Below are 13,346 nucleotides of genomic sequence, written 5' to 3' on the forward strand. Positions count from 1 at the left end.
CCTGACTTGAAACGTCAACTTTCCTGTTCCTCTGATGCTGCCTGGCCTGCTGTGTTCCTCCAGCTCCACACTTTATTATCTTATAACAGGAATATAAATGTATGTTTATGACATTCTTTAACTGAATCTCTCAAAGTACAGCCTGCCCTCTGTTTGCTTATTTGCCAATTCAAGAAAAGGTATCACTGCTGAGTGACCTCTTCCTACATAGTGCAGGGTTGCTAACCCAATCCACCCCCACCATTTCACCCTGACTCTCCAAACCTCTGTCCCAATTCTCTGCTAAGTGCCAGCTTGTAACAAAATATTCTTGCAGCCTTTAACATAAAATTATGATTTTGTTTGATTGCCTTGTTGTTTCCAACCTCCAACAGTAAAACATTGTGAGGAGGCAGCAAATAGAGGGTAACATGTTGAAGGGATGATGATTCGTCAGGGAAGAGATCAAGTGTCTGACAGTAAAATCAAAATCATCCCGAATAATTGTTTAAAAATAAATTAAATCGGCACTGATTGCCAGTCATGGTGGCAAATTGGGTATTTTAATTGCATTGCCCATTACAGATTTAAAATGGACGGTTCCATTAATTTTCCGAAGGGCTGTTTAGAAAATCTGCCAGGAAGCTGGAACAAGAGTTAATGGTTCTACATCATTATTGTAGGATGGTCTCTGGTACCAGATAGCTGACCCTCCCCCAATACCTTCCATTATTTTTGCACCTTCTTGGTAGCAGCCTATACCAAAAATTGTTGAAACTCTTTCCTGTTTCACAAAGTAAGCGTATTTAATCAACAGTAACAGATGGATGCGAGGCTTAAACGTGTGACTGCCTAGCTGAAAGTCAAGCGTACCAAACTATTCACACTGATAGACGCGCGAACATCCAATTTAATTACATGATGCAATGTTTAGCGATGAGACACAACTTACTTTTAACCGGGTGCTGATGTTCTCATAATTCGACTCAACTGACTGTTTTTGGGTCACTTTAAAATCCCAAGAGCAGAACACTTTTGTCACCAGATTTCCATAGGTGCTGCCCACTCTGTAACTCTCTCCAAAAGCTTTGGACAGGCTGAAAGGTAAAAATTCTCAAGTTGTTTTAACAGCTTCTGAAAATTGTGTAACCCATTCTGTACTTTGTAAAAGAGGCTTCATTTTTTTTTTCTTGCTCAGTGAACTTTAAACTGACCTACACAAATTCAAAAATCCATTCAAAATTCAGAGCCACTGTTGGAACCCATGTCGGATTCAAAGAAACTCTCAAAAAGCCTTACCAAAGATCCTCAACATCATCAAGTCCAACTATTTCTATTGCCATCTTGCAAATGGAATTGCTGTTTTGTGGTTCAGTGTCACGGGGTAGTTTAATATTTTTAATCTTCCTTTCCCGTACACAGTTTCTACGAAGTTTCTATTTGGGAAACTGCAACACCGAACTGACACTGGTATAGGAGATAAAATGTTAAACTAGGTTTAAATCACTCCTACTCTCATGGTCACCGGCCTAATTATTAACAAGGGGATCTATTCTAGACCCTTCCTTGGCTATACTCTCACTCACAATACTACAAACGAAAAACAATAATTTCTCTCAATTTTTACCCAACACCATTCATATATAATGATGAAACTGAACTACAATATTTTGGTTAGACTTGCCACATACAATGGCTAGGGCTTCAAGGAGCAGAAAGACAATCATGTTCCTAGTGCCTCACTTATTCTTGAAAAAGCACAGCATAACCAGTGCCCGTTAATGTGTAGATTTAAAGGTGTAGGCAAAAGTTATGATTCCTATTCTACAGTAAAATGTAAAAAAAAATAGAATCCCTACAGTGCAGATAGAGGCCATTGGGCCTAACGAATCTGCAGCAACCTTCTGAAGAACATCCCACCCAAACTCACTCCCCCATCCTATCCCAACCCTGTGTTTATCATGGCTAATCCACCTAGCCTACACAAATCCCTGGACAGTACAGAGCAATTTACCATGGCCAATCCACCTAACCTGCATAATTTTGTAACTGCGGGAAGAAACCAGAGGAAACCCCCACACAGGGAGAATATGCAAACTCCACACAGACAGTCAACTGATGTTAGAATCGAACCTGGGTCCCTGGCACTGTAAGGCAGCAGTGCTAACTGCTCTGGCACCGTATTGCCCCACTTATAGCCCAACTGATCAAAATCAGTTCTGATGAAAGCTCATCAACACGATGCATGAACTCCAAGCTCTCTCTCTCCATGGATGTTGCCTGACCCTGCGGAGTGTGTTCAGTATCTTCTGCTGTATTTCAGATTACCAACACACGCACAATTTTGTTTTTGTCCGAATTCAGGAAGCCAACCGTGTAAACATAGAAACATAGAAGCTGGAGCAGGAAGAGGCCATTTGACCCTTCCAGTCTGCTCTACCATTCATCACAATTATGGCAGATTGTCCAAATTAATGGCCTAATCCTGCTTTCTCCCCATAACCTTTGATCCCATTCACCCCAAGTGCTATATCTAGCTGCCTCTTGAATACATTCTATGTTTTGGCATCAGCTACTTCCTGTGATAATGAAATCCACAGCCTCACCACTCTTTGGGTGAAGAAACGTCTCCTCATCTCTGTCCTAAATGGTCTACCCCAAATCCTCATACTGTGACCCCTGGTTCTGCACACACCCACCATTGGGAATATCCTCCCTGCATCAACCCTGTTTAGTCCTGTTAGGATTTTATAAGTCTCTACGAGATCCCCCCTCATTCGTCTGATCTCCAGCGAAAACAATCCTAACCAAATCAATCTCTCCACGTATGTCAGTCCCACCATCCCTGGGATCAGCCTGGTAAACCTTTGCTGCACTCCCACAAGAGCAAGAGCATCCTTCCTCAGAAAAAGATGCCAAAACTACACACAATATTCCAGGTGTGGCCTCACCAAGGTCCTGCTCCTGTACTCAAAACCTCTCGCAATGAAGGCCAACATACCATTTGCCTTCTTTACCGCCTGCCGCACCTGCATGCTTACCTTCAGTGACTGGTGCACAAGGACACCCAGGTCCTGCTGCACACTCCCCTCTCCTAATTTACAGCCATTCAGGTACTAATCTGCCTTCTTGTTTGTGCTTCTGAAGTGAATAACCTCACATTTATCCAAATTATACTGCATCTGCCATTGATTTGCCCACTCACCCAACTTGCCGAGATTATGCTGAAGGATTTCTCCATCTTCGTCACAGTTCACCCTCCCCACCCAGCGTGGTATCATCTGTAAACTTTGAGATGTTACATTTTGTTCCCTCATCCAAATCATTAATACATATTGTGAATAGCTGGGGTCCCAGCCCCAATCCCTATGGCACCCACCAGTTACTGCCTGCCAATTTGAAAATGACCTGTTAATTCCTACCTACTTATATTAGAAAGCAATTCAAATTAGCACAACCATCACCTCCCATGAAATGAGAAAAGTAAGAAGTCAATTTTCACTGCAGTGACTGGACAGAGTTTTGGCACTTGGTAACATAAGCAAAGAAAGGTATTTTACCAATGGACCAGGATTATGCAGGTGATGAAGAAAGACCCTCCAATCGTGTAAATATATGCTATTGGCATATTATACGATACAAAAGGAGCACTATTATTGTATCCTCTGTGCAAGAAACGCCAAGTGTTATTTGTATAATACCCGTAGTATAGAACGGTGTCTGTGAAGTATCCCTGAAAAAGAAAATAAAGCAATTTAAACAGTTAGGATCATGACATTTTGAACATGCTCACTCAGTTTGTTTTTTTTTGCAGCAACGTACAGATGCTTGCCCTGAACTGTTTAAAACTACGTGAAGGCTGATTTCTGCATTCATCATCTAATGTTTTGTTTCTTCAAAGCCACTTTATTTCGTCAAACGTCTGTCATGTTCAACAGTACGTGGCAGCTGATTGTGCTGGATTCCTAGACTGGGTTCATTAGCAGCTTGATTAAAAAAAATGGACCATCAAAATACTTTAAATGTTATCATTTACTTTTAAATACATATTCTCCACATTTGATTTCATTATATCATCTGCACCACATTTATTCCTTTGAAAAGTTAATAAGGTAATTTGTTCTCACACAAGTATGATGTAGGGATGGAGATCAGCTTGACCTCTGCTTTTCTTCCCCTCCACCATTATAAACATTTTGTTTGCTTCAGCAATTTTCTCCTCTCCTCATGACAGTTCAACTAAAGATCTGGAATGCTCTCAAGGAGATTTATAGTCTCAAATTTATACTTTATCACTAGGTGTACCTAGTTATCACCAGGATCAGATTTTGCTACAGATAAACGGTGAGATTTCCATACTCTGACCACCCTAGAACAAAACTTTGAATCCAAATAAATTCTTTCCCTTCCCTTGCATTAATTTAAGTTGTACTACATTTCCGATCAAAGCAAGGCTTTTGCTTAAATGTAGGAATGCAGAGATCTTAGGTAACTTATACTCTTTCATCTTGGCTGCTCATTTGCACATCCGTGAATGAATTACTTCACGTAAGTATCTTCAACTCTATTCACTAACTTTTTTATTTAGACAAGCATATCATAAGAAATTTAAAGTTTACTTTTTAAAACTTGTTCTTTTTGCAACATTGTATCATGGTAGATAACTTAAGCCTAATAATGAAAATATAAATGCTAAGACAAAGTTATTTATAAACACGTCATTATAAAGCAAGTTTTGTTCAACACCATTTCTCTCTTCTTTCCTAGACGTTTTATACTACACACCATTTCCTCAATGAAGAAAGCTGGCAGACAGACAATCTGCTCCTAGTTTCTGCCACTATCACTCAGTGATCAGCTGGAAGGAGCAATGCAAGAACCAGATAGACCATTGCCCTTTGCTAAGTAAAGGCTGGCATGCCTCTGCCCTGCAAACTCATAATTAATCCAGCAAAGATCATCATGAGATATTAAAATACCAAAGATTTCCACCAGAACAATGCAAAAATAATTCACTATCAAAGGAGGCAGGGAGTTTTGCATGTGTCACACTTTTTAAGTAGATACTTTGGTCTCAATGTTTTATAGTCATGGCCACATGCTTTTCAGACAGATGGATAGATTTCACCTGAGCATTGTTTTTTCAGTTAGTACTGTGTGGGGTGTGAATAGGGCTGTTGGAGATGGACTTGTGTCGATGGATTTATGGCAATGAATCAGTTAGGTAATGCCACTTAGGTCTCTATTTATATCACTATTTCATTGCTGTGCCACCTGCCACTGTTGGCTGAGTGACTGCTACGAAGAAGGATTATCTAATTTCAAAATTGAGAATATGGCTCTGGAATATTAGTCCAATCCAAATGAGCAAGCATAAAGTGAGCTTGTAGTTAGCATGGGCTTATTCCTAATTTATTTTCAGTTAAACATATTTACTTTAACATAAACGTTATTAAACGTGTACGTTTGTACTAAATATATCTGATGGAGAAGCTCTCGGTGAACAAATGGACACAATGAAAAATTTGGATCTTTTTAAATTCTTCACCATGGAAGGCATAAAAACAGCATTACTTCCTCTCCAAGCCAGGTGGCTCAAGGCCAAGGCATTTCTGGATTTTGGAATTGTCTGGATTTTGGAATTGTCTGGATTTTGGAATAGTGCCAGAATGCCTAACTGCTAATGTGTGAATCAGCTGTAAACAGATAACAAGCTACAAAAGATGCCAAATAACTAATCACGAAAGTACACATTTTCAAACCCATTCACTTGAAAGGATGAGTTGATGCAATAATACACAAGGTGTTCAGAATAAAGTTAACTGTCTCCAACAGTTAAGTTGTTAATTTCTTTAAAAAGTTTCTATAAGGCTTGTAAATCACAAAAGTATTTATAGTACAAATTTGAAGACACTTACAAGTTCTTGGCTCATCTATATACCAATGTGTTCCAAATTATTTTCCATTGTGACCCCATTTTAACACAGGCAAATAGAATCAGCCCCTCTCCATCAGTTTCACTCCAGACACATCAATGATGAAGTTTCACTTGGCTGCCTCCACCTGTATCATATTGGTACACACACACCCTAGGCCCACCCAACATCTGCTGGTAAAAATATTTCCTTCATTTGAAGAGCACTTTGGGTGGGTACAATATTCACTCCTTACGGTCTAAGCAGACATGATCCACTGGGCCAAGGGATCTCCTGGCAGAGCCTCTGAACTGGAGCACCTCCTCTCCGTACCCACCATTGTGCCCAGAGATGGTAGAGCCTGCGGCTGCTCAGCTGAGAAAAATTCTGGTCACCCTGTGTTTGTAGATTCCCACACTGGAAACGTTACAATGTAGGAATAAATATGCGCGCTTTCCCAGGGGTTGATTCACGAGGCTGTGTGTGTTTCGGGAGGATGTGAGGGAACAGTGATCCATTGGATCTTTTTACAGCACAAGAGCAGAGCCTCAAAAATAGTTAAGAATCGCTGCTTGTGTTTTACTTACAATGCCAGTCAAGAGCTCCAGGCCGAAGAATTGCCCTTCTGGGACTTCAGGGGGGTGAGTAGCTTGGGGAATGACAATGAAGAAATTGTTCATGACAAGATGGAAAGCATTGAATATCAGCAGCATCTTGAGGAAGTTGAAATATGAAAGCACCCCTGTTCCAAAGCGGCCACTGATCTGTTTCAGGGCAATCTGCCGTAGGTGAAACGTGTACAGAAATGAAAGAAATCCATACCAGCATTGCCTGACAGCCTAAGAAAAAAAAAGAAAAATGGGGTGAAACACTCTGTAGACAGAACAAGCCATTTCACTGGTGTAAAGACATTTCTTTGATTTACAAGATTGATGTGAAGATAATATTGGCAGAACTCTCAGAAATAATGAAATATTTCACATGCATATCTTTAGAAACAACATTTGGGAAACCTTTAAAACTTTGAGGAAGTAATATTTCCACAGCTGCAGTTTCAAATGTGCTACATTCTAATGTCATTTTACCTTTGAAAAAAATGCAAATATTATTTCAAACGACTGCAAAATTTAAGCTTTCTTAAGAGAGACCAGAAAAGTTGGATAGAAACAGCCTATGGCTGACCGTAGGCTAAATTATTTAAGTGGAATAAATATTTTAATAAGTATAAATATCTGTTTGTTGAATTTTACTTTCTTTAGTTAAATGAATTTTCAAATACTTACGATGATCATATTGTATTTTGTGTGACTCCAACATGATAAATTCTCATCAAGTGGAACACTTCTGTGATCTTTACAGTTCGATGTCATACGCCTGTAAGAACACAGTCATTAGAGGAATTAAAGCCCCTCAAAAGAAGTTAAATTGATCAACCCCCACAGTTCTTTAAACCTCAGGTAACCCCTCTTCGGGTTACTTCCCACCACTGAAAGCACAATCAAGATACCAGTCACTGCAAGCAACTTCCTGTTTCAAGAACATACTTTGATTTCTACGCTTCAACACGGGAAACTTTCAAGTTACACTCGGACCTGATGTCTTCTCCAATATTACTTTTGGAGAATGGAGGTGATGTGTTTAAAACAGCTGCATGATAAAGGAGACAACTTTACACTACCAATGCCACATTCATGCCAACCTATGCCCCTGTACATAATCCTCCTGCCTGCACACCCCCATAAACCAATATATGCACTACCCTCATTGCCCTATTTCAATTTACCCATCTCTCAAGGTCTCTCATGCCCCATGTGATCCCAATCATTTCCGTGTCCTTTTATTGCTCTGATGCCATCTCATATCCACCACCTGAAACCCTTTTCCCTTCCCTTCCCATGCCAATTCATTTATTATCTACCATGGGCATTAATCTAAGAGGTATTCTGACAGAAAATTAAGCTTTCATTCTATTATGCTGTCACTATTGAAAAAGCACATTTATTTATTTATAAAAAATATATTGAAATTGCTAAAACTAATCTTTTATATAAACAAACATTTTACTCATGTCCTTAATACCTTATGTCAACAAACACTTCAATTCAATATACATCTGAAATTATCCATTAATAAGCATACTACATTGTTTGCAGCACAAATCCTATAGTGGTTTTACATGAACAGGTACTCTGAAAAACCTAACATTGTTCAATTAGCTCCACTTCTTTTTTTGGACAAATTCCTGACAACTTTGCCAGTCCTAATAGACTTGTGCATATTTTACACATAACCATGCCTTTTCACAATCTCAAAAGGTGCCTTTTCTCCATGTTGCCCCAGAACTGGATCCAAAAGGTGTACCTCTTACCTCTCCAAAAGATAAGGAATGTAAATCATTCCACCAGCCCTCACAAGCCCCTCATTCCCCACACACAAAGCTATGCAACCTAATTCCTTCTACTCATTCCATGATGAACCCTCATAGCCTTATGCCAATTTAGTGCCTGCTACCACCCACCTGCTTTTCTAACTTCATCTATCATGCCAAGTCATTGGGTATCCTGGATGAGTGCAGCGCCAGCATCAAGTAGCCCTCTTCACTGGCACCTTACTTAACACTGTGAACATTTGTCCCTGCTGTCTGTGATATGGAATACTCTATGATCAGAGTTCACACAATTTGCTCTGAGCTGCATAGCAATGTTACTTTTACTCCATTCCCAAAATGTGCTCTCATGTCTAAGCACTCCCGATGAACTGTCAATGTTGCCACTTCCCGTGACAGTAATAATTATGAACTTCGCAATATAGCACCCACTATGATCTTGCCCATGAAAAGTGTAACTTCTGAAAGAATCTCTACAAATGACAATTTAGGAATTTTTAATTGTCGGTCTACAGACATAGATCAGAACAAAATCATCTAAATCTAATTTTTTTTATGGAACGCTTTCATCTTCAACATTCATTTCATCTAGCTGAACTGGGCTTGAACACATATTAAAGTCAAGACTGCTGTGGAGACATAAAATGTTGATTTTTGCATTCTGTGAAAGTATTAAAAATTCAGTTCTTATAAACCCATGTGAATCCTATTTGCTTAGCAATGAAAATCCTTAATGTGATGCTTGGTTCTGAGGAGAAAGACTGCTGAGCTTTTGTTTTTAAATTTACATTACTGAACTAATAGTGCAACAGTGAAAATTCATCTGATAAATGAAAGAGTAGAGCTGGATGAACACAGCAGGCCAAGCAGCATCAGAGGAGCAGGAAAGCTGTTGTTTTGGGTCTCGACCCTTCTGAAGCTGCCCTGTTAGCATAGTAAAGCATCCGAACATGCCTCATAGGGAGCACTATCAAAGAAAATTTGCTAATGAGTTATAAAGGTCAGATGGTGAAAAACATGTGTCTTAAAAGGAATAAAATAAAAGGCGGTAGGAATTCCAAAGCTCAGGACCCAGGCAGGTGAAAGCAAGGTCATCAATGGTGGAGTGGTTAAAACATGGTTGCTCAACTGGCCAAAATTGGAACAGTATAGACATCTCAGAGGAAATGACAGAGATTGGGAGGTGGGGGTGTTGTGAAGAGAACAGGTCAAATGCAGTAAGTGCCATGGAGGGATTTAAAAACAAACATAACTATTTTAAAATGGCCACACTGCTTAACAAGATTGTGTTCAAATTGGCTTCTGACATTTAAACACTAACATCTACACAGGACTGTTGATATGGATAAAACAAAAGACATGTCAATCAATTGTGGACTGTATTTACAGGAACTTGATAACAAGTCACTGCAGTTGTGTGTTCGAAAATGGTATTTTAAGCACGACAGCTCCACCACAACTTCTCTAAACTCATCTCAGGTTTCCTCGTGACAATTTTTCACCTGGTAACTTCTTGACAGTTTCAGCCTACATGTGCTTTCAAATTGCCCACAAAGCAAACAACTTGTCTGCAGGATAAAACTACACCACAAAAGGTATTCCTCTAAATACTTGAAAGTTTCCTAATATGCTCAAGTCGACAATGGTGACGTAACAACAAAAACAATAAAAGCTGGAAAGAACATCAGTAGTTCAGGCAGCACCTGTGCAGAGTAACCCTGATCAGTGTTTCAAATCAAGCTGACTTTTTGTCAGAACAGATTAGGACTCATCAGAAAGTGACTATGTAACATTCATTATGAAATTATCCTAAAGTAAACACCGACTTCCAGTACGGTGTGTCTTTTGTGAAATCAGACGATGTACTACAGTTTGTAAAATAAATTCTAATTTATGCACAAGTCACATTGTTAAATTTTAATGTTAATTTTTTGCACTTATATATAAACTCATGATTTGTGCAGAAGCTTCTTTAAAAATAGCTCAGTTTGTCCATTAACTTAAACCCTGGAGAAATTACTTATTCTTAAATCTGCAAACGCAATGTAAAATTGCATTCAGCCTTTTATTGAATGGCTAATGAAAGGTCAGTGGCACTGAACAGAAGAGGAAAAGACTCAAATCCTATCTTACTTACCTGACTGAAACACATCAACTTCTATCCACTGTTTCTTAAAATTTTTGCTTCCCTGATTTTCTTGTATCATGTTCCAAAGATGTACAGGTGATGATGGGCAAAATTTCAAAACTAAGAGGCCATTTCCTTTTGAGAGGAAGCCTGGTATTTTGGTCAACCATATTCTAACCAAGCAAAAACCTCACTGCATCTCAGAAATGTTTTTACTGGCTGATAAAATCGAGACTAGGCAAAAGGAAACTGACACTGTCTCAGCTCTGCCTCTGCCCAGTCAACTCTGCAAAATCAAAGGTCATTTGTCTTTAAGACTTAGAACAGTGCATTTTCTCACTAGGTCACAGATGTAATAACCATGGTATATAAAATTCATGAAAATTCCCTTACATTTCACAGCATCTAGTCCTGCCTTGGCTTTTAGAGCGTATTTCTGAGAAAATACCTGAGAAGAAACGACAGTTCCTTTCTGGTAATTTTACTTAAGCTACTGACATCAGTGCTTTGTCATCATCACTTGAGAGAATTTAGGTCTTTTGATAATGATCCCATTGGATTGGAAGACCACCAAAGCATCAGTCTGGTCTAGGCTATGCTCTCTGATTTTGAGTAAATGAGCTCAAAACAAGATGAGCTCCATGCACAGGCAGCCCAATAAGAGAGAAAGATTAAACCAAACATAGATGTTTGGAATGTAGGACAATTTTCTTTTAAGTGATGCAAAATAACTAATAGGCAGATGCAATTTATTCATTGTTTTGTATTGGTGTGCCAAGATCGTTTAAAGTGAGATTGGGCATTACTGTTGCTCTGTACGTTCATTACAGTTAAAGAAAAAGCAGTCTACGATTCATACTTAGGTCCATCTTACAAATGTTTCCTTGGTCTTTTGAAAAGCCTGGAAAGGCACAATGCAAGAGACTTGAATGTCTAAGTCAAATGAGAAGAGGATGCTACTGTTATACCCTTATATTACATGATCACACTGTTATCAATGATCAATATGCAAAGACACACCAAACAATGTAATAACATTGTTCAAGGGGGTGACTTGTACCAATATACAGTAACCTGTAGATAGAATATCAGAAAGAATATCAAAGTGAAGACCCTTAAGAAACATAAATGAATGCCTCTCTAAATCTTATTAAGTTAAACAGCTTCACGATACGCTTTGATTTAAGCTTAAAATATTAAATGAATTTCTTAAACATACAAGGAACGTGTGACATAATACAATTATACATGTGCAGGGGGGCTTGGAATATCTATCATCCTGAGGTGACAAAATAATGAACAAATATAAACTTTAAGCGTTAAACTAAATCTTTGTAAAGTAACTTACGAATATATTTTCTTCTCTTAACTTCATTGATAATAATTAATTATTAATCTTATATAATTATGTAAGATCCATTTCTTCTAAATCTACTTTCTTTTAGAAAAGGCCAGCTGTTTCATGGAGCACAATTTCAAGTGGATTCCAGTGCAGAAATATATTACTTCAGATTTATATTACTATTTACGTTACTGGGTTTTCCTGAGTCTTGAATGTGAGATCACTGAGAATTGATGAAGTAACTTGAAATTTAAACCGAATCACTCATTCACCACTATTCAAGTGTAAACAATCCCTTCTCCAATTTGCACCCAATATCCATATACGTTTGCCTCAAAGTATGATTAGTGAAGGAATCCAGATTGCACACTTTTCATTTATATGAAAAACACACATGCACTAAATTTAAAGCAGTGGCCAAACAAAAATGAGACAAAGTTTTTGTGATAGCATTGTTCAGTTACAATGATGCCATGATGAAAAATGTTTGCACGCAGCTGATAGTCAGGATCTGGAATACATTGCACGAGAATGTGGAAGAGAAAACCTGCAGTACTATGGTTGTAGTAGGAGAGAGGCATTAGGTGAAATGTTCTTGTAAAGATCTGGGGCAGATCTGGGCCAAATGGCCTTTTGTGCTTGTTTCCTTAATTATTCACGTGATGTTGCTGAGCATCTATCACCCAAAGTGACCTTCAAAGTGATGGCGAACTACCTTTCTGAAACACTGCGGTCTATGGGATGTAGTTACACCCATAATGCTGTTAGTTCTAAGACTTTTACAAAGCAACAGTGAAGAAACAGCAACACACAGCACAAAGTAGTGTATTGTGTGGCTTGGAGGACATCTTGCAGCTGGTGGTGCTCCCATGCTCCTGCTGCCCTTATCATGTCTGACTGCACAGTGAAGGGAAGATCATCGATGAAGCAGCTAAAGATGTTGGGCTGAGGATATGAACCTGAGAAACTCCGGCAGTGATTTCCTGGTTTGGAAAAGAATTACTTTTGACAACCACAACCAGTTTCCTTGTTGCTACATGCGATGCTAATCAACAGAGAATGTTCACCCCGCCCCTGCCAAATCCTGTTTAGTCCAGTTTCGCCAGCCCACCCTGACATCAAACTTGGTCAAATACTGCCTTAATGTCAAGGACACTCTCACTTGACCTCAAATTCAGCTTGTCTGTCTATGTTTGGACCAAGGCTGTAATGAGGTCAGGAGCTGAGTGGCCTTGACAGAACCCAAACTGAGTGGGTTACTGCAGACCAAGAGTGCCACTTGATAGTCTTAAATGACAACTCCACCCATCACTGTAATCACTATAGCCTTGTAATGAGTCTGCGTAGCAGCACAAACAAAAGAGGGGCATGACAAAGTACACAACTTTACAACTGCTTATCAAATTATCCACATTGTATGTCTGACCTGAGTTCCCTTTTCACAGAGAGGTTCAGTGGCATAGTCCGTAACATCCTAGTGCATTCACTCTCGGTCAATTGCTGCAATTCAGTCAACAGCTTCTTCTTTTCTGAAATACAAAATCAAACATAAAACATCCATTCCTCTGGCCTTTCGTAACAACAAAACAGCTACCA

At 39.0% G+C, this 13,346-nt stretch overlaps 1 protein-coding gene across 2 annotated transcripts in view; it reads right to left on the bottom strand.

Annotated features, from left to right (window-relative positions):
- tmc6b (transmembrane channel-like 6b) overlaps nt 1–13,277 on the bottom strand; it is a 35,671-nt gene extending 22,394 nt beyond the window's left edge. For both annotated transcript variants that reach the window (XR_007264558.1, XM_048610801.1), the window contains exons 1-5: nt 13,177–13,277; nt 7,178–7,268; nt 6,482–6,733; nt 3,540–3,712; nt 932–1,076 (exon numbers count right to left, since the gene is read on the bottom strand). Coding sequence is in view for 1 of the 2 variants with exons in the window: in XM_048610801.1 (XP_048466758.1) it covers nt 932–1,076; nt 3,540–3,712; nt 6,482–6,733; nt 7,178–7,268; nt 13,177–13,223 (708 nt within the window). In the remaining variant the exon portion in view is untranslated. The remainder of the gene's footprint in view (nt 1–931; nt 1,077–3,539; nt 3,713–6,481; nt 6,734–7,177; nt 7,269–13,176) is intronic.
- Between the last annotated feature and the right edge of the window lie 69 nt (nt 13,278–13,346).

Source organism: Rhincodon typus, chromosome 23, assembly GCF_021869965.1.
Source record: "Rhincodon typus isolate 14 chromosome 23, sRhiTyp1.1, whole genome shotgun sequence".
Lineage (NCBI taxonomy): Eukaryota > Metazoa > Chordata > Chondrichthyes > Orectolobiformes > Rhincodontidae > Rhincodon > Rhincodon typus.